Source organism: Scyliorhinus canicula, chromosome 21 (genome assembly GCF_902713615.1).
Source record: "Scyliorhinus canicula chromosome 21, sScyCan1.1, whole genome shotgun sequence".
NCBI classification, from domain to species: Eukaryota; Metazoa; Chordata; class Chondrichthyes; order Carcharhiniformes; family Scyliorhinidae; genus Scyliorhinus; species Scyliorhinus canicula.
In genome coordinates, this window is record NC_052166.1 from 44,138,179 (window position 1) to 44,160,605 (window position 22,427).

Consider the following 22,427-nt stretch of genomic DNA (forward strand, 5'->3'; position numbering starts at 1 on the left):
GGAGCCCTGTACAAACTCCTGAGCATTCCCAGAGCTACTCCCCCTAGTCGTTGGCTAATGCTCTGCGCTTACAATGGTATTGGTAAATACAGAATGAATTACTAAGTTACATTCACCACAGAAGGTGCTGTCTAAGGAGCTTTTGTGAGTTTCTGCTGTTATGTTCTGGGTTGTGGCTCTAGTACAGATGCACACAGAACATCTAGTTCTTTGACTAGTAAGATAGTTTTATTAACAAGATGAACACATGGAAAGATAACTAACGAACTATGATACAAACGTTAACAAAATAAATTAATTCAGTGAATTCTCCTGGTGCTACTTCTCGTGCGACTGTTCTTTAGTATGAATAACTGCCAAATCTCTCCAGTCACATGGTGTATCTCTATCACCACCTGTTGGTCGGAGGTCATACCGATAACTATATACATTGATAGATAACTATACACTCGATGTGCACATGCATATCACCAGACCTGCACTGCATCGTGTACATGGTACACACAGCTGCTAATGTGAATGTGCATCGGTGGTGGAAGGAGTTAATGTTTGTGGAAAGGGTGACAATCCAGCAGACTGCTTTGTCCTGGATGTTTTCAAGCTCCCGAGTGCTGTTGGAACTGCACTCATTCAGACTCATCCTGACCTGCGCATTGTAGAAGGTGGGCAGGCTTTGAGGAGTCAGGTGGTGAGTTAGCTGCCACAGGATTCCTAGCCTCTGGCCTGTTCTTGTTGCTACAGTATTTATATGGCGAGTCCAATTCAGTTTCTGATCAATAATAACCTCAGGATGTTGATAGTGTAGGTTTTAGCGATGGTAATGTCATTGAATGCCAAGGGGCAAAGGTTAGATTCTCTATTGTTGGAGATGGTCATTGCCTGGCACTTGTGTGCCGTAAATGTTAGTTGCCACTTCTCAGCCCAATTCTTGATATATGTTTAGATCTTGCTGCATTTGGACACGGACTGCTTCAATATCTGAATTGTGAATGGCGCTGAACATTGTACAATCATCAGCAAACATCCCCACTCTGCTCTTATGATGGAAGGAAGATCACTGATGTTGCAGCTCAAGATAGTTGGACCAAGGACACGATCCTGAGGAACTTCGGCAGTGATGGCCTGGGACTGAGTCTGCCATTGTCATTTGCGGTGCCTAGCTTGATGCTGTGTGGTCCATTCGGTTTAATAAGAACATAAGAACTAGGAGCAGGAGTAGGCCATCTGGCCCCTCGAGCCTGCTCCGCCATTCAATTAGATCATGGCTGATCTTTTGTGGACTCAGCTCCACTTTCCGGCCCGAACACCATAACACTTAATCCCTTTATTCTTCAAAAAACTATCTATCTTTACCTTAAAAACATGTAATGAAGGAGCCTCAACTGCTTCACTGGGCAAGGAATTCCATAGATTCACAACCCTTTGGGTGAAGAAGTTCCTCCTAAACTCAGTCCTAAATCTACTTTCCCTTATTTTGAGGCTATGTCCCCTAGTTCTGCTGTCACCCGCCAGTGGAAACAACCTGCCCGCATCTATCCTATCTATTCCCTTCATAATTTTAAATGTTTCTATAAGATCCCCCCTCATCCTTCTAAATTCCAACGAGTACAGTCCCAGTCTACTCAACCTCTCCTCATAATCCAACCCCTTCAGCTCTGGGATTAACCTAGTGAATCTCCTCTGCACACCCTCCAGCGCCAGTACGTCCTTTCTCAAGTAAGGAGACCAAAACTGAACACAATACTCCAGGTGTGGCCGCACTAACACCTTATACAATTGCAACATAACCTCCCTAGTCTTAAACTCCATGCCTCTAGCAATAAAGGACAAAATTCCATTTGCCTTCTTAATCACCTGTTGCACCTGTAAACCAACCTTCTGTGACTCATGCACTAGCACACCCAAGTCTCTCTGAACAGCGGCATGCTTTAATATTGTATCGTTTAAATAATAATTCCGTTTGCTGTTATTCCTACCAAAATGGATAACCTCATATTTGTCAACATTGTATTCCATCTGCCAGACCCTAGCCCATTCACTTAACCTATCCAAATCCCTCTGCAGACTTCCAGTATCCTCTGCACTTTTCGCTTTACCACTCATCTTAGTGTCATCTGCAAACTTGGACACATTGCCCTTGGTCCCCAACTCCAAATCATCTATGTAAATTGTGAACAATTGTGGGCCCAACACGGATCCCTGAGGGACACCACTAGCTACTGATTGCCGACCAGAGAAACACCCATTTATCCCAACTCTTTGCTTTCTATTAATTAACCAATCGTTTCTATTAATTAACCAATACCTTTGAGACTTCTTAGTGGTTTGATATGAGTAGCTTGCTGGGCCACTTCAGTGGGCAGTTAAGAGTCAACCACATTGCTGTGAGTCTGGAGTCAAGTGCTGGCCAGACCAGATAAGGACAGTAACTTTCCTTCCGTAAAGGACATTAGTGAATCAGATGGGTTTTTGGTGTAGGCTGTCAGCCAGCTTGCTGACCTGGTTTTGGAGCAAGCAGAAGTTAATCTTAGACAAGAGAAAGAAAAGTGATGCTGCTGTGATATTGGTAGAATCCAGGTCAAAGGGTGCCCTTGATGCACAGCCAATGGCTATATACCAATGATTTCCGAAAGTTGGTGGTCCTCACCTTAGAAAATTTTGGAAGTTTACTTTGATGCTACTTCTGACTGTGAGACTCTTGTATTGGAAACATTACTATGGCAATAATTGTATTGGAGAAACATGGTGAACAGAAATGGTTTTAAACAGGACACGTATTCATATATAACTATACACTTGCACAATTTACTGTCCAAGTGCACCAATGAAGAAAAAAACTTTTTTTTGATTCTTATATATGCTAAACATGGTGTCAGTTGAACTGCTAACATTGATTTCGGGTGAGGAATCCTAAAACAATAAAAAGCAGATCTCCATATCCAAGGATGAGCGAGAGATCAGATGGGTAAGTGGATAGACATGTGGGAAGAGGTTAAATGAGAAAGCTGAGAAGTACAGAAAATGAACCTAGGCATAGCTTATCAAGGAGTGGACGAATCTGACTTGAATAATAGTCATAGAATGGAGTTTGAGAGATTGCAGAGAAATAGGAAGGAAATATTCCCTGCGTTCAGGAAGCCCGGGCTGAGGAAAGGGGAGGAGGGCCTGCCAGTGTCAGGACCCCCTCCAGAATTTCTCCGGGAGGGCAATGGAACGTCCAAACTGGACTGGAGTGGCCCCAATGGGGCAAAAGAGATGGAGCAGCCTGTCATTTTCCAAGATGGCTTCGGAGCGTGGCGATTCTCTGTGAGCTCTACCCTACAGATCATCCTGCTATACCTTTTAGAACCATTATTATAGTATGTTCTATAATTATTATAGTATGTTCTATGTATTCATGTATGGAGTGATCTGCCAGGTAAGCAGGACAATACTTTTCACTGTACCTTGGCCCACGAGACAACCACTGTGCCACTTCTCATGAGATTTTGCAAATGTCATACTAATGTGAAACAAGCTAACTTTTCTACAACTATGGGCTAAATCTTCCAAGGAGGGGCAATCACAGTCAGATTACAATTCTGCTCTTTTACACTGGAACACCATTTCTCTCGCTGGACTTCCGAACCAGGCTTCCAGAAAAATGTGAGTGTACCCTCTTCTGGAGTCTTTCCCTGGTAGTGCAAGAGCATCAGGGGGGAGTACAAGTCATGTGCCTTTTTACGGCACTAGTCACCGCAGACCGGTAAGTTTAAATACCTTTTGACAAGCTAGGAAGATAAGGTAAGTGCATAAAGTAAGCGAGTGAGTTGGGTAGGGTGGGATGTGGGAGGCAAGGGGTGGGGGCTAGTCAATGGTGGAGGAGATAGTCAGGGGATGGGAGCAGTCATGGGGTGAGGGTGGTGGTAGTCAGTTTTCAGGTTAGTCGTGGGGTTGTGGGATTACTAGTATAGTTACCCAGAGGTGGAGACTGGTTTTAATCCCTCAATATTTTCCTGTGCTACTCTTCTGCTAAGTGAGATGGAACCGTCTGAAGTCTCAGCTTTAAAGCAGAGTTTCAGATGCAAAGTAATTGCCGAATGGATGCTATCATAATAATACTCGCTTACTGAAGTTGAAACTGCCCAGGCAATTCCTGCATAGTTAGTGCGTGGGGACCTCCGAAGGGTCTCCAGCACATCTTCCAGGTTATCTCCAGGGTATGATCTTCTAGAAGCCCAAGGATTTGGTGCAATGTGAATATTAATCAATCAGTCCACCGAAAAACAAATGCAATGTTTCTGTATTTACACAGTCACAAAATCAGGACGGACAACAATGTTTCCTCCCACTTGCACCCCCTGCCCCAACCCTTCTCAATTCTTAGATTAAGAGCACAATCAGACAAGTCTTTGGATTCTCCAAGCTGCCATGAAGAATCAAGAAAAAAATGACAAGAAACAGGAGAGAAAAAAAGGAACAGGAAAAGACAGAATGAAAATTATTACATCCTGCTTTTGTGATTCTATTTCACATTCCGCTTTGCTTCTTTCCCCTTTTTTTGCTTCTTTTGTAAGTGTCCCTTTCACATGTACAGCCTATCGTTAGGCAGGCCCTGTCCATATTAACATTGTACCTTTCATGTAGACCTTGCTGTCAAATTGTCCTTTCGCTTTCACAATTTTTTCGTCTGTCATCCTTTAATCTTACAAAAGAATTATAATGCAATCATAGTCACGCTGAAGTCAATATTCCAGTCAGTGAAAAGAAAAAGGAAATCACCTCTGCTGTACTGCGCACAACAATATTAAACACAACCCTGAGAAGATAATTTCAAAATCTTAATATTTGGACATAATATGAAATGTATCATTTTAAAATGGTGTGGGGGAAGGAAATCAATAAAGCAGTCTTGTCTCTTTCATTTTGATCATGGGTCTCGCTCTTGCACATGTTATGTGCTGTCTCACTCTTGTTCTATTCTTTTGAACATTCTGCTTTTATCTCTGCCTTTTTGAATGTTTTCGTTCTGTTCCAATCACTTTTTCTCCTGTTATTTTAATTTTGTTGACCACACTTCGGAACCTGCACTCAGGCTGTTTGCAATTGTTTCCCCTTTGTTTCCCCCTAGCTTTGTTTTGCGGTAATTTCCTTCCGGCTATCACGTAATTGTTTTTCCTGATCTTTCTTCCTCGATGTATCAGCAGCCTTGGTGTGATCTTATTCGATGTAGACTTCCTAAAAGTTAGAGATTTCACTATCACTAGGCTATTTTTTTCTAATCTAGGGCACAACTCATCTTCAACCTTATGAAAAGTAATATAATTACAATGAGTATATCACCAAAGTAAACTTAAGTTCTGTACACATTAACAATTCAGCTGGAAGAGTTAAAGGAAGAAAAAAGAAAATGATTAAAAACAATAATGAAAGGATTAAAATGTAAAACATCCAGACTCGTGTGCTCTTTTTTATTTCTTCATAATTTTTTTTTGACGTTTCTGTTTTCTGGTTTAAGATTTAAATAATTAGTCATATGCTTCTAAAAGATATACTTTGTCGAATGTTGGAGCAAGATTCACTGCTTTTGGAAGGGTCACAGAGAGGAATGCCCAAAAGTGGCAGTCTTCGAGGTATCAGACCAGCCAGATCTCTCCATGGGGAGGAGGGCGGACGCCCTTGCCTTTACCTCCCTGATCACCCGCCGTAGAATCCTGCTTGGTTGGCGATCAGCAGCACCACCGAAAGCTGCAGATTGGCTGTCCGACCTATCAGAATTTCTCCAAATGGAGAAAATGAAATTCACTATCCTTGGGTCACAAAACATGGGAACAATTCACGCAACTGTTCCGAGATCTGTTTGTGGCCAACACATAAACAGCCAGTAGGAAACAGCCAGGACAAGATAGAACGAGGAAAGCGAGGGAGGACCGGGGGTGGGGGAAGTAAGGTAAGGTAGCAAAACCCAGCAAGAAAAAATAGGGAACAGCAATGAAAGGGGGGGGGGGGGGGGGGGGGGGGTGGTTAGGGGGGATTGTAGGCTGAGCCAGCCAGATGGCTACAGACTGTAAATAGAGAAACCTAAGAAGGAATATTTGTGACTGTACAAGAAATGAAAACGAACAGCAATGTATATAATTTTGAAAATGCCAATAAAAATATATTTTTTAAAAAGAGAGGAATGAAAAATGCTTTGTGTGTAAAATTAATCTGTCTTTACACATATTAGCACAAGTAGACATGCATTTTTAAATAACACATACTACTAAATTCATTTTGCTCAAAGTTAGAATTCCAAAGTTCAGGGGCAAAGTTCCTTTTTTTTGCTTTTAAACTGAAATGCGTTAAATAAAACTTAAGCCGTGTGTTAATAAATGCTCCACCCTTTAAAAACTTTAAAATGTAATACAACATGGCCATAATGTTTTGTTGCTGGTATTACAAATACTAATTTAATCAACCTTAGTTAACAATAGCTGTGGTTTCTACATCTCACAGACTGTCACCTAGAATTGGAAAATAAATTCTAATTTAAATTAAAAGCAGTTTTCATTACAAGTTCCTGTTCTGCAACATAAAATTTCTAATCAGGTGGTTAAATTTGAAACCCTTTCTCTTACAAAAAAAAATAATTTTTATGGAAATCAAAAAGGTACAGAACATACAAGAATGTGTTGCCTCCTGATATTCCTTTCAAAAATACATTCTTGTAACTTTCTATTTTGAGAATAAAATGTTTCAAAAAGTTCCCCAAGAGTTGGGTGGCCTGATTACAGATGGCGTTTGCACACAACTTCCTGTTGCCAAGCCTCGTCTCCCATTATTTGGAATCTGAGCCTCAATAAAAGTTCCAATTTGATCATTTATTTTTAAATCGACACCACAGAGATGCATTTCACACAAGAAAAAGAAGAAGCGCAGCATATTCCTTTATCGTGTTCGCAACACCTCTGAAATACACTGGAAATGAAAAGAAACTGAAAAATCTCAAAGTCCGTGCAGGCCTCTGTTTTTTTCCACGTTTTAGTATATCCAATACCAAAAGGAGCACTTTTATTCTGATTAATGTGAGAACAAGCTCATACTCCTCATAAATCAATAAAAATATGAATTGTATCAACATGATATTCACTGTAGGGCAGCACGGTAGCATTGTGGATAGCACAATTGCTTCACAGCTCCAGGGTCCCAGGTTCAATTCCGGCTTGGGTCACTGTCTGTATGGAGTCTGCACATCCTCCCCGTGTGTGCGTGGGTTTCTTCCGGGTGCACCAGTTTCCTCCCACAGTCCAAAGATGTGCAGGTTAGGTGGATTGGCCATGATAAATTACCCTTAAGTGTCCAAAATTGCCCTTAGTGTTGGGTGGGGTTACTGAGTTATGGGGATAAAGTGGAGGTGTTGACCTTGGGTAGGGTGCTCTTTTCAGGAGCCGGTGCAGACTCGATGGGCCGAATGGCCTCCTTCTGCACTGTAAATTCTATGATTCTATGATAAGCTGATCAATAGGCATACAAGGTGCAACAATGATGCAAATGCAAGTAATCAAAGCAAGAACCTTCATCCCTTAATTTTGCTTCTCAAAAGAGAACTATAGTATGTCTGGCTTGAGTCAAGGCCAGTAAACTGACACATGTTCTTAATTTTTGGCCCGAAATATCAGCAAAACTAATCTTTTTCAGCTTCACTAGACCAAAATCTGCGCAGTAAGGTCTTACCCACCTGCATATTCACCATTGTTTATCTCCTCTTCAAACACATCACTAAATCCTTCCCCAGAATTCAAGAGATCCAGTCGGCCATCAATGAACTGAAAAATAAAACCATTTTTTGAGAACACAACTGTTCAAATGTGTGACATTCTCAGAAAGCAAAATATTGGTGAAAGCACAGTATTCACAAATTCTTATGCTGCCAAAGTAGCATTAATGGGCAAGAGTTAATTAAAAGAATCTTTAAATTAGACAGAAACAAAAATACTTTTCGGTTTGTAGATTTTACATATATGGTCAAAAAAGAGATGGAATTTAGGGAGTGGGTGTTCTTTATTGAGTGAAGTCCTTTAATTCATGATGTTGAGTCAGTGTCCCAGGCCCAAACATATTCAACTGCTTCATCGATGACCTATCAATCATAAATCATAAATGGGAAAGTTTACTAACGTGTTTGCTGATGATTGGACAACATTCAGCACCATTTAGAACTCTTCAGATACTGAAGCAGCCTGTGTCTACATGCAGCAAGACCTGAACAATATTCAGGCTTGGGCTGATAAGTGGCAAGTAAAAATTCTTACCACACGTGCCAAGCAATGAATATCGGAATCTAACAATCTTCCCTTAACATTAGATGGCATGCTCATTACTGAATGACTCACGATCGACATCCTGGATGGTTATCATTGACCAGAAACTAAACTGACCCAGCCATTTAAATACTGTGGCTGCAAGAGCAGATCAGAGGCTAAGAATTCTGTGGAACTTAACACACTGCCTACTAACTACAAGTCACAAGTCAGAGTGTGATGAAATACTCTCAACTTGACTGGATGAGTGGAGCTCCAACAATACTCAAGAAGCTCGACACTATCCATGATAAAGCAACCTGCTTGATTGGCACCCCACCCACCACCTTAAACAGTTATTCCCTCCAGTACCAACGAGGCAGTGTGTATCATCTAAAAGATGTGCTGTAGCCATTCATCAAGGCTCCTTCGACAGCATCTTACAAACCCATAACATCAACGACCGTGATCTAGCTAAATGGCATAGTGGCACGAGGGATCAAATTTCATAAAATTTCTGCAAGTTGAATATTGTTTAAATGACTTCCATAAAATCCACAGAATCCCTACAGAATCCCTACAGTGCAGAAAGAAGCCCATCAAGGCCCATCAAGTCTGTGCTTGATTGATAACGCTCAATAGTGAATTAGTATAGTGGCTTCCTTTTCATTTCTCTCGAGCATAATGGGACAAGCAATCAAACTCATCTGCCAGTACTTCTTAAAATTTATAACTGAATATTTAATTTGGTAAAGAGATCATTCTAATCTACCTTCTGTAATTTTATCATTCCTCCTACCCAGAAGGAAAAACAGTAAAGTGTCAGAACTAAGAATACTGGTCTGAACTGTTTTTTCCTTCTGGGTAACTACTATTTGGCTGACTTCCTTTGAGGTTCCTTCCTCTTGCCAAGGGTTGGATGGAATGTTTTACCCATTGGTTCTACTGTAAACTGTCCCCCTGAATCCTGATAGCCCATGGTTGTGCATCTTTGACGTTGCTTGTCCAAGAAACACTTGGTCTTTCTTGGCTCCATTTGCCATTGTCTTCAAACAGTGTTCTGTATATCTTGTGACAACTTATCAGATGGTCAAAACACAAATTGCCAGCTCTTTTGATGATGTCTATCATGCCTCTTCTGGATTCCATTCTCCCCAGCACATTCTCATTGTTTACTCTCTCTTTCCAAGTTATCGATGTATTTATCTATAAGCTCATATTGCAAAAGGTTTCATCATTTGGTTGTCTACAGTCCAGCTTTCATAATGATAGAGAGGGAAGTGTTGAACAGACAGAACATTTGAGTAAAATATTTTCCCACAAGTGTTTGTTCTCCAAGTTGTTTGGATCTTGCTGAACGCACCTCTTGCGAGTTTAATTCTTTTGATAACTTCCATGTTACATTTAGCAACTTCCATAATGATTACTTTTAAGCCAGTGTTTAGTGTTGCAATTTTATGTGGCGAATAACTTGCTTTTAGCTAATCTCAGTGAAGAATTACCCCATTGTTGCTTAAAAGGGTGTCGTTTCAGACATTGTATCAGAATTAGTTTTAAAACTTTAGTTATCCACTAAGTGCTGAAGGGGTTAAAATTCTTCTGTATCAATCTTTACTGAAGTTGTTCGCTATAGGAAACCATCCCAAGGATACATCTTGCTGATGGTGAGGCCCCAGGATAGACAAGCAACAGGCGGACAATATCAAGGAACAATGTGAGATCTTTTCACCATTTGTACTGGGACTAGCTTGTCTGGGAAGGGAAGCCTAATCATACAGAATTGTTATTGCAGTGGGCATCATTACCTTGAGAAGGCCATTATACTTAGACAGGGGAGGTGATTGATACCCACTTGCTCGATTATGAGGAACCGGTGATAAATATCAGGAGACAGCATGTAGATGTCTTTGTGTTGAATGGGTATTATAATCAAGTAGATATCCTCATGCTATGATTGGTTAATTGTTTTCATATACTATGCATGATGAAGACCTAATTGATTGTCATGATTGGACATTGATAACTAGTAACGTCATCAGCCCGAGCTTTAACATCACAATAAAGGCCTTGTTTGTAAATCCAAGAGTCTTCCGTATGGTTTCTCGTGAGGGGGGATGAGTATACTCAAGACAAATATCTGTACTTTTTCTCCGCAACATAGCTCAAATTTGCACTTGAGTTTTCAATATAATGAAAAACAGTGAGGGTGACGTGTGCTGCCAACCATCCCAAAAGGTAACAATAATCTCTCACCTGTTTGAAGAGCTGTAGTTGAATTGCATTTTGAAGGAACTGTCTCATGGCACTGGAGCGGTGTGAAACAAAAACATCTTCATTAAAAGTAATGGGTTCCTCCTGGAAACAAAGACAATATTATAATGTTAAGTGGAGGAGTTCATTGGGCCGTTAACTAGATATGAAGTAACAGACGCACTATCGAGCTTCAATCATATGATTCAAGTGTGGTTGAGAGAGAGACTGGATGCTCACAATAATGAACTTTTGGAGATGTACAGAAAATGAGTCATGGTTTCAAATACTGTTATTTATACCAGGCTTTTGTGAACTTTATCCTGTCCATACATTCTTCAAATAAACAAAGTCACTGTTTGAGGTTCAACCGTAGAATTTTGAGTTAATTTCTGCAATGTCCTCCATATTACCCGAGGCAACATCCTCAGACTTACCTGCAGCATACTTAAAATGGTTCATTATAGGAGACAGATAAAAGGGAAGCACAAGATGAACAATTAAATACCTGGAACATTTCTCAACCGTTGAAATATAATTTGGACATATTGCTTATGAATTGAATGAATGGATATTCTATCATTCATTTTGTTCATACCAACACATGAATATGAACTAATATCAAGAACAGCACTCCCATGATTTTAAATCATTACTGCTTCTGTAACATCTTGTAACACTTTGTGATGAATGTAGTATTTTTTGCCTCCTCTTCCCTGATCATTGTCATTAATGTCGTGCCCCATGTTTGAAAAACAAATCAGTTGGGCTGTGGATCAAATTACATTTAGGAGTATCTGATTTTCTTAAACTTTCTCTACTTGTGATGAACGAAGGGATTTATTGTATTTCAGGTATTTGGTACAGTAAAGCTTAAAGGCCTGGGTTAATGTGTGTGTGAGACCGCTGCAGTCTTGTTTTAAAAGAATCTTGGTTTGAAAGGTTGGGGGCCAGGGATGCAATTAAAACATTGTAAAAAGCTTGGGCTAATGTAGTTTTGTTTGCATTAAGGGGGGTTCCCTGTGGAGTTAATTAGATTTCAGCTTGGTGGGATGATATCGTTAGTTGGTGGAGCTAAGGATCAGGCATTTTGCAGAAAAGCAGGTCAGTTGAGTTCTAAAGTAAGCTATGAGCAGGTGTCACACATTTAGCTCTATCTGCAGTTCAGTTAAAGATATGTCTGTAGACAGATTATCAGTCTTTCTAAGCAGTTCAGTCTTGTCTGATTAGAAGGGGAACTGAAACAAGTTAAGAAGCATCCTCTGGAGAAATGCTGCCGGAATTTCTGCACGGTTCCGACAGGATTCAGGTCTTAATTTTTTTACAGCAGCCTCAAAAGATCTCTCTTTTACAAAGAAAATCTCTGTAAAGCAGGTATTCCTAAGGACTAACTGTATTTTAACAGTGTATTGAGAACTGAGATTGTTTTGTTGTTTGAATGGAAATAAAGACAGCAGTTAAGGATTACTGTATTCAATGCATTAATCAGCATTGTTTAAGGGGTGACCTTAAGCTACTTTCTGGTGTGCAAGATATTTTAATACTATATTAGGAATACAGGAGATGTATTCAAGAAGGAAACAGGGAGAGTACCAACATGTTCCAATCAAAAATAAGATTGGGACCAACAAATCCAATGAATTCTGGATTATTAAGGGAGAAAAAGGGAAGCTTATGGCAGATATCGTGGGCTCAAAACAACAGAAACCCTAGAGGCATATAGAATGTGCAAAAGGGAACTAGGGAAAGAGTAGAGCCCATTAAGGACCACAGTGGTAATTCGATGATGGAGCCAGAGGATGTAGGTAGGGTTCTAACTGAATACTTGCAGTTGTGAGAGGGACCGTGTGGGTATAGAAATCAGGGAGGAGGATTGTGAAAAAATTAAAGTGATTGACATAGAAAGATAGAAGGATCTGTGGACTGGCAGGCTTAAAAGTAGATATATCTCCAGGGCCTGATGAAATGTACCCCAGGCTGTGAGTGAGAGAAGGGAGGATACAGCAGGGGGGCAGGCTATAATTCAGAATTTCTCGCTGGCCACAGGAGAAGTGCAGGAGAACTGGAGGATAGACAATGTGATACCATTATTCAAGAAGGGAGGAAGGGGTAAACCAGGAAATTACATGCTGCCAGTCTAACCTCAGGTGATGGAGAAACTATTGGAAGCAATTCTGTGACACAGAATGAATCTGCATTTCGAGAGACAGGGATTAATCAAGAACAGTCAACATGGTTTTGCTGAGGGAGGTCATGTCTGACCAACTTGATTGAATTTTTCAAACGAGGTGACCAGGTGTGTTGATGAGGGAAATGCATTTGACGTTGTCTATTTGGACTTCAGGGAGACTGATAGTGAAGGTTAAGAGCCCATGAGAGCCAATTACATTTGGCAAATTGGATCCAGAATTGGCTAGATGGCAGGAAGCAGAGGGTGTTGAAAACAGCCATGCTCAGTGGGATCACACAGGGGGCAGTGGGGCCCTTGCTGTTTATGGTTTATATAAATGAGTTAGATATGAATGTAGGAGGGCTGATCAGTAAGTTAGCAGGTGATATGAAAATTGGTAGGGTGGTAAATACAGATTAGATTACAGGGGAGTATAGGCTGGCTGGTCAGATGGGCTGATCAGTGGCAAATGGAATTCAATCCAGATAAGTGTGAGGTGATCCACTTGGACAGCACAAACAAGGCAGGACCCTGGAAAGCACCGAGGATCAGGGTGACCTTGGTGTGCATGCACACTGGTCCCGTAAATTACAGAGCAGGTGGATACAGTGATTAGGGCGGGATATGGTATATTTTATTAGCCAAGTCGCAGAGTTTAACAGCAGGGAGGTTATGCTGGAATTGTATAAAATGTTGGTTATGCACAGCTAGAGATTTTGTGCGGTTCTGGAATCCACATTATAGGAATGCGGTAGTACTTGAAAGGGTGCAGAAGAGATTTGCCTGGGCTGGAGAGTTTTAGGTATGAAGAGTGATTGGCTAGACAGGGTTGTTTTCCTTGGAGTAGAGGAAAGTGAGGGAGGAACGTGAATGAGATTTAATATTATGAGGGGCATAAATAGACAGGAAGAAACTTTTTCCCTTGGTGGAAGGATCAATGACCAGGGGGCATAGATTTAAGGTAAGGCAGGAGGTTTAGAGGGGATGTGAGGAAAAACGTTTTCACCCAGAGAGTGGTGGGATCTCGCATTCGTTACCTGAAAGGGTAATGGAAGCAGAGACCCTCATAACATTCAAGAAATATTTAGATGTGCACTTATGATGCCAAGGCCTACAAGGCTATAGGCTAAGTGCTGGAAAATGGGATTAGAATAGTTAGGTGAATGTTTGTGACCACTGCAGACACGATGGCCCCCAGGGCCTTTTCTGTGTGGTTTGACTTTTTGAAACAAATTTAGAGTACCCAATTCATTTTTTCCAATTAAGGGGCAATTTAGTGTGGCCAATCCACCTAGCCTGCATATCTTTGGGTTGTGGGGACGAAACCCATGCAAACACGGGGAGAATGTTTAAACTCCACACGGACAGTGACCCAGAGCCTGGATCAAACCTGGGACCTCGGCGCCGTGAGACAGCAGGGCTAACCCACTGTGCCACCGCTGCCCGGCCTTGATAACTTTCATGTATAAAACAGGCGTCTTGGTTGCAGCCACTCCTTCAACTGAAGTTTCAAGTTACAGAAACAGTGGTTGGACTGATATTCATTACCATGGAGTCTTAGTAACAAAGTTAATTGGGCTATGTTTTGCTACGTGACATTTTGTCCTTTTTTAGAACTTATCTTTGTGAGGAATGTTTAAAAGGATTTCTAGAAAATGCTAAATTAGTGTTACAGATCAACTTCTAGAGTATAACACAGGTGAGTAATATTGCCGGAGTGTATGTCTGTGCATTCTAACAGGGTGCAGGCAGCCACAGCTGCTGACAATTCACACCCTTTTATCACGGGAACAGAGTTATAATTAAGAAAATGACGGCCAAACTTCTATCATTAGATCGCAGGGCTCAATTATGTCTTCACATTGTCGATTTAAAAGGAGAATGTCAAAGACCAGGGGTATTCAATAATATGTGAGAAATGACTTTGTACTGGTTGGCATATTTATAAATACTATTTTCTGAGTTTAATATTGTAAATACCACAAATGTAGCCTCAGAATTTACATAAACTGTCATGGGTTAACAAATATTTTGTGTAACATTGTCAACTAGAAATTTCTAATCAGTAGATGGTCATCTCTTCCAAACCAATACCGTTGGAATTTATAAACTGCAAAGCAGTTCACCTCAGAGATGATCCGTTCCCTTTTATTTTAGAACTTGAGGTCAGCTAACATCAATCTATTAACATAATCGTTGTTCTGACTGATATGTGGCTGCTTTCAATCTTGCAACATCTTTTGCCTGCTTTATTTTTTTCCTGAAGATAGCTATTACTCTGAAGTTTTAAGGAATTAAGTTACAAACCGGAAAAACCGCCACTGATTTTCAATAAATTCAGAAATTCTAATTTTAAAGTCACCATAGTCCCAGATGACCACTGGCTGCTTTCCCCTTTAAGGGAGAGAGCTGACTGGTGTGATTTGATCTGAGGGTCACCACACCTCAGGCGAGGGGCAAGGTTGAGAACCTCAACCGGTTCAGGAATTGAACCCTCACTGCTGGCCTTGCATCACGGATGAACAACTGTCTAGCTAAGTGAGCTAAACTGGCCCTGTAATTTTAATAAATGTGTATTGGCAACTGTGATCTTTTCTCTCTGATAATTTCAGCTTAAATATTGTGTCGCATAGTGGAGGTTATGTGATATAGCAATGAATTAATAAATAGTGGTAATTTCCCCCTCATCTGCAAGGTCATTCCCAGGTTCCAGTTGTTGCACATTCCTTTTCTTTATTCACACATCACCCGTGGCAACATTACTTGTAGCTACTGGTTTCATAGTCATTTATTCATAGTCAGTTAATGGTTATGAGATTTAGGCTAGTTACAACGGGTAGAACTGGCTGTTTATAGTGTCTATCAGATTCCTGCCAGATTGATTGTTCGATCCAATGCAATGGATGAGCCAGAACTTTATTCCACCTTATCATTGGAGCTCCTGCCAAAATCTCTGGATATTTATCTGGCTGCCCCCTATCTTGGCTGATCCCTCATGCTAGATCAGGTATTGTACAACCTTTCACCCTGTTTGAGCTTCAAAGCCCTTATCCTATATCACAGGGTTCGGTGCTGGGATCCCAGCTATTCACAATGTATATTAATGATTTGGATGAGGGAACAAAACGTAACATCTCAAAGTTTGCAGATGATACCACGTTAGGTGAGAGGGTGAATTGTGACGAAGATGCAGGATCCTACAGCATGATCTGGACAGGTTGGGCTAGTGGGTAAATCAATGGCAGATGCAATGTATTTTGGATAAGAGTGAGGTTATTCACTTTGGAAGCAAAAACAGGAAGGCAGATTACTACCTGAATGGTTAGAAATTGGGAGAGGGGAGTGTGCAGCGGGACCTTGGTGTCCTTTGCACCATTCGCTAAAGGTAAATCATGCAGGTGCAGCAGGCGGTAAAGAAGGCTAATGGTATGCTGGCCTTCATTGCGAGAAGTTTCGAGTAAAGAAGCAGGGATGCGTTGCTGCAGGAGGTAGTTGATGCTAAAACTTTGAATATATTCAAGAGGCGGCTGGATATATGGGGAGAATGGGATCAAAGGCTATGGGCAGAAAGCAGGATTAGGCTATTGAGTTGGATGATCAGCCATGATCGTGATGAATGGCTGAGCAGGCTCGAAGGGCCAAAAGGCCTCCTCCTGCTCCTATCTTCTATGACCATCACCGAACACAAAATCCAAATCATTGGAAACAGCACCATGCCCATCCCTTCCTTCTTCACTGGCTGTTTGTTCTCCAATTCATTGAATTTGTTTACAAATTCATCCATGGCCTCATCCAACCTACTTCTGAAATTTCACCTGGTTCTATGATCCAACTTGTATCTTTCAGTCATCTGACTACCTGCTAATATGCTGCCTCATTCAGTGCTTCGTTATTATGTGCTGTGGTCTTAGCTGACTTGACTTTACTCTCAAACTCCCTATTTTGTTCAATTTTTCCACTTGAAAATCTTCACTTTTGATACTCTGTCATTTTCCCAATACAGCTCAGTATGCTTCTCTCCTCTGCAAAGGGTCTTTGAATGTTTAATATATTAAAGCAAGCTGCTGGATTTTATTTCAATGCCATTAATACAATTTCATTGGTTAAGCTTGCTGTATTTTGAGCGTTCAAGCTGCTAATTTTCCCCTCAATATATGAGACCTTCTCTTTTCAATTCACTAATTAAACAAAGATAGAGGAAATAAGAGAAACTATTTCCAGTAGCAGAGAGGGTAGTAACCAGAGGACACAGATTTAAGCTTATTGGTAAAACAACCAGTGGTGGGTTGAGAAAACATTCTTTTGACACAGCTACTTATGATCTGGAATGCATTCCCTGAAAGATTAATGGAAACAGATTAAATAATAACTTACAAAAAGAAATTGGACAAATACTTGAAGGGGAAAAAATTGCAGGGCTATGGGTAAAGGGCAGACAAGTGGAACTAATTGGATACTATCAATGAACCAGCACAGACATGATGTATTGAATAGACTTCTACAATGCTGCAATCATTCTATGATTCACAGCCCGAATCTTAGTATTACTACAGTCTAAACCACAATCTCAAATACTGTGTGATGCAAAGGTATCTTATTGAAAACAATTCAAACCCAAGTTATACAGTGCACATTAAAGCAAGAGCCGATAATGCCTTTAAGCATTTGCATGTAGACAGCAGTGCAGATTTTCTGATAATTGCAAAGAAAACGACATATAATTAGACCACATGTGCACTGGAGCATCTGGCTCTGCAAGCAGCAGTTTACAAGTCTTGTCGAGTTGTCGTGGCGACTGTCACATGACTAGCTCAAAGCTGAAACTCTAGGGCACGAATCCAAATGCACCACTAACTTACTCTGACAGTGAGCAGATGGGCAGCATTTCACAAGGCCAGAAACTGCCAACTCTGCTACCCTCAAGGCCTACCTGCATTTTGCGATCATTTCATTTTGCGCATTAACATTTATTAGCTCTATTGCCACACAGTAGCTACTTCTTAAACAGTGCATAAGGGGGGTAGCATGGTAGTCTGTTCAGCTTACAAAACTGAAGTGATTCCAAAAATAAAAGTTAGATGGTGAATGCAGTTTAAAAAAAATGAGACTGTGGTCGATGATCCTATTATGCCAAAACTTTAGACCTGGAAACTATTGGCCTAGGTGCTCGTCAGAATTGGTCAAGGCACACAACAATAACAGCGTTGATTTATAAATTTCATTGCTCGGCACAACATCGAGGGCCGAAGGGCCTGTTCTGTTCTATGTTCTATGTTCTAATTTCCCTCAATGTAGTATATGTTCGAAGGCTGTTTATGAGCAGTGCTGCAAAATTTGGTGTAAAGACACATTGGGATATTAGGGCAAATGACCAAAAGCTTGGTCCAAGCGTTTTAACAAGTTCTTTTTAATGAGAGGTAGGAAAGAGAGGTCGAGGACTGGAGAGATTCAGGGAGGGAATTCAGAGCCCTGGCAGCTGAAGTCATGGCCAACAATGGTGGGACAATTAAATTTAGGAAAGTTTGAGATCAGATTTTAGGAATGTTTTTTGAAAATTTGTTCATGGAATCTGGGTGTCACTGACTGGGCCAGCATTTATTGCCCACCCCTTTTTCCCTTCAACTGAGCAGCGTGCGATGCCCTGAGGACATTTAAGAGTCAACCACAATGCTGTGGGATCTGGAGTAACATGTAGACCACGTTAAGGACGGGTAGATTTCCTCGCTAATGGACATAGTGAACCAGATGGGTTTTTACGACAATTGACAATGGTTTCATGGTCATTATTAGACTTTTAGAACATAGAACATAGAACATAGAACAGTACAGCACAGAACAGGCCCTTCGGCCCTCAATGTTGTGCCGAGCCATGATCACCCTACTCAAACCCACGTATCCACTCTATACCCGTAACCCAACAACCCCCCCTAATCTTACTTTTATTAGGACACTACGGGCAATTTAGCATGTCCAATCCACCTAACCCGCACATCTTTGGACTGTGGGAGGAAACCGGAGCACCCGGAGGAAACCCACGCACACAGGGGGAGGACGTGCAGACTCCACACAGACAGTGACCCAGCCGGGAATCGAACCTGGGACCCTGGAGCTGTGAAGCATTTATGCTAACCACCATGCTACCCTGCTGCCCCAAATTGTAATTCCAGATTTTTTATTGAATTCAAATTTCACCATCTGCCTTGTGGGATTCAAATCGGAGTTGCCAGAGCAATGCACTGGGTCTTTGAATGACCAGTCTAGTAACAATACCACTACACCAATGCATCCCCCCCCCCCCACCCTCTCCCCGCCCTGAATCTGCCAGGAGTGCAGGGATTTGCGGGTGGGGAGGCTAGAAGACTAAAAGTGATCACAAAGATAGGGAGGAGTGAGCCCATGGAGGGATTTGAAAATAAGAACACAAGAAATTGAAGCAGGAGTAGGCCAACAGACCCTTCAAACCTGCCCTGCCATTCGTTATGATCAAGGCTGATTACAGTTTTAAAGTTGAGGTGTTGTTTGCAATGGCAAACATTCAAAAAGCGCATGAGTAAACTACAACAATTGTTCATTCCTGTCTGGCACAAAACTAAAATGAGAAAGGTGGCTAAACCAAAGCCTATATGGGAAATTAGAGATAGTATTAGATCCAAGGGAGAGGCATACAAATTGGCCAGAAAAAACAATAGACCTAAGGGTTGGGAGCAGTTTAGAATTTAGCAAAGGAGGACAAAGGGATTGATTCAGAAGGGGAAAATAGAGTATGAGAGTAAACATGCGGAGAACATAAGGACTGACTAAAAGCTTCGGCAGGTATCTGAAGAGAAAAAGATTGGTGAAGACAAATGTAGTTCCCTTACAGTCAGAAACAGGGGAATACATAATGGGGAACAAAGAAATGGCTAACCAACTAAATACATACTTCGGTTCTGTCTTCACAAATGAGGACACAAGTAACATAGCAGAAATGTTGAGGAACACAGGGTTTAGTAGAGGGATGAACTGAATGAAATCAGGAACAGTAGGGAAATTATGTTGGGAAATTGATGGGATTGAAGGGCGATAAATCCCGAGGGCCTGCTAACCAACATCCCAGAGTACTTAAGGAAGTGGCCCTAGAAATAGTGGATGCATTGGTGGTCACCTTCCAAGATTCTATAGGCTCCGGAACAGTTCATTGGAGGGTAGCTAATGTAACCCCAATGTTCCAAAAAGGGAGGCAGAGAGAAAACAGGAAACTATAGACCAGTCAGCCTGACTTCGGTGGTGGGGAAAATGCAAGAGACCATTATAAAAGATTTAGTAGCAGAGCACTTAGAAAACAGCTGCAGGATCAGACAGAGTCAGCATGGATTTACAAAAGAGAAATCATGCTTGACAAATCTACTGGAATTCTGTGAGGATGGAACTAGTAGAGTTATGAGGGGGAGCCAGTGTCTGTAGCTTATTTGGATTTTCAGAAGACTTTCGACAAAGTGCCACATAAGAGATTAGCGTGCAAAATTAAAAGCGCATAGAATTGGGGGCAGTGTATTGAGATGGATAAAAAACTGGTTGGCAGACAGGAAAGAAAGAGTAGAAAGAATTGTGTCTTTTTCCAAATGGCAGGCACTGACTAGTGGGATAATGCAGAGATTGGTGCTGGGACTCCAGCCATTTACAATATATATTTAAAATTTAGAAGAGGGAACTAAATGTAATGCCTCAAAATTTCCAGGTGATACATAGCTGGGTGAAACGGTGAGCAGTGAGGAGGATTCTTCAGTGTGATTTGGGCAAGTTGAGTGAGTGGACAAATGCATGGCAGATGTAGTGTACTATGGATAAATATGACATTATCCATTCCATAGCAAAAACAGGAAGACAGATTATTGTCTGATTGGTTTAGATTGAGGGAGGGCAAGTAGACCTGAGTGCTCTTGTACAACAGCCACTGAAAGCAAGCACGTAGTGTGCAGCAGGTGGTAATGAAGGCAAATGGTTTGCTGGCCTTCATAGCGAGAGGATTTGAGTACATCAGCAGGGATGTCTTGCTGCAATTAAACAGGGCCTTAGTGAGACCACACTTGGAATATTGTGGGCAGTTTTGGTCTCCTTATCTATGGAAGGATGTTCTTGCTATAGAGGGAGTACAGCAAAGTTTACCAGACTGATTTCTGTGATGGCGGGACTGACATATGAAGAGATTGAGTCAGTTAGGATTATATTCGCTGGAGTTTAGAAAAATGAGGCGGGATTTCATAGAACCTGATAACATTCTAACAGGACTAGACAGGGTAGATGCAGGAATGATGTTCCCAATGACAGGGGAGTCCAGAACCAGAGGGTCAGAATCTGAGGATAAGGGATAAACCATTTAGGACTGAGGGGAAGAGAAATTTCTCCATCCAGACAGTGTTGAGTCTGTAGAATTCTCTGCCACAGAAAGCAATTGAAGCCAAAACATTGTATGTTTGGAAGAAACAGTTAAATATAGCACTTAGGGCTAAAGGAATCAAAGGATATGGAGGTAAAGCGAAAACAGGTTACTGAGTTGGATGATCACCAACGATTATAATGAATGGTGGAGCAGGCTTGAAGGGCCGAAAGGCCGACTCCTACTCCTGTTTTCTATGTAAACTTGGGATCAATATAGGTCAGTGAGCACAGTGAAGTTAGGTCAGCAGTACTTGGTGCGAGTTATGAAACCGGGAGCAAAACGCTTCTCGCCCTTTTGGCTAAGACCAAACGTCAGATCAAGCCCAAGATGAGGTGCAATGTCTTTTCTTGTCAGCTTGGACCTTGTATGTCTCCCATGTGGAGACCAAAAATGGCTTCAAACTTTGAACTTTGGAGCAAGCAATGAAATGGTTTAAGGATTTTTCCTGTCTACTCTTTGGATTCGCTTTGTAACTTTAAGGATGGGATAAAAACATTTTGAAATTTTTTTTTACATAAAAAAGAAATGATACTTGGTGCAGAGTTTTAATGACCTTGTTTGTTGAGGTTAGAACTAGGAAGGCCGTCCAGAAATTAACTAGATAATAGATTGTAGAGGAAACAAAAGCATGGATGGAATGAGTGGAGGCAGGGGAGCAGTCAGGCAATATTAGAGGTGAAAATTCACCAGCTTAATGACGGTGTGAAAGGAAGCTCATCTAAGAGTCAAACAGAGCATCATGGTCATATACAGTTGGGTTCATCTTCAAACGGTTGCCAGGGAGAGGAAGAGATAGAGTTTGGGGCAAGGGAGTGATGGGGACTGAAGACGACGGCTCCTGTCGTTGCAATATTTAGTTGGAGGAAATCTTTGCTCACCCAGTTCATCAGCCAACACTCCTCTGGCTGGGAATCTGGAACATAGGAGCACAGTCTCAGGATAAGAGGCTGAACATTTAGAGTGGAGATGTAAAATTTCTTCACTCAAAGAGTTGGGAACCTTTCCAATTTCTACCCGAGAGGGCTGTGGATGTCCCATTTTTGCATATATTTCCAGCTGAGACAGAGATTTTTGGCCTCTTAGGGAATCAAGGGATATGGGGAGCAGGCAGAAAAGTGGAATTGAAGCTGAAGAACAGTCATGAATATAATAAATGTCAGAGAAGGACAGTTTAGAGACAATGGAGGAGTCAAAGCACATAGTGGTAGGATGGTGTCATTGGAGTACATGTGGAACCTGACATTATACTTTGGGGCAATATGTTGATGAGAAATAGAAGGGGGCCAAGCATAGATCTTGGGGAAACCAAACGCAATGTTTTGGGAGC

General features: G+C 41.3%; 1 protein-coding gene across 8 annotated transcripts in view; it reads right to left on the reverse strand.

The window, feature by feature from the left end:
- LOC119955553 (DENN domain-containing protein 1A-like) overlaps positions 1-22,427 on the reverse strand; it is a 641,178-nt gene that overhangs the window by 92,844 nt on the left and 525,907 nt on the right. For all 8 annotated transcript variants that reach the window (XM_038781844.1, XM_038781841.1, XM_038781843.1 and 5 more), the window contains exons 14-15: positions 10,515-10,616; positions 7,700-7,787 (exon numbers count right to left, since the gene is read on the reverse strand). In XM_038781844.1, coding sequence (XP_038637772.1) covers positions 7,700-7,787; positions 10,515-10,616 — 190 coding nt within the window. The remainder of the gene's footprint in view (positions 1-7,699; positions 7,788-10,514; positions 10,617-22,427) is intronic.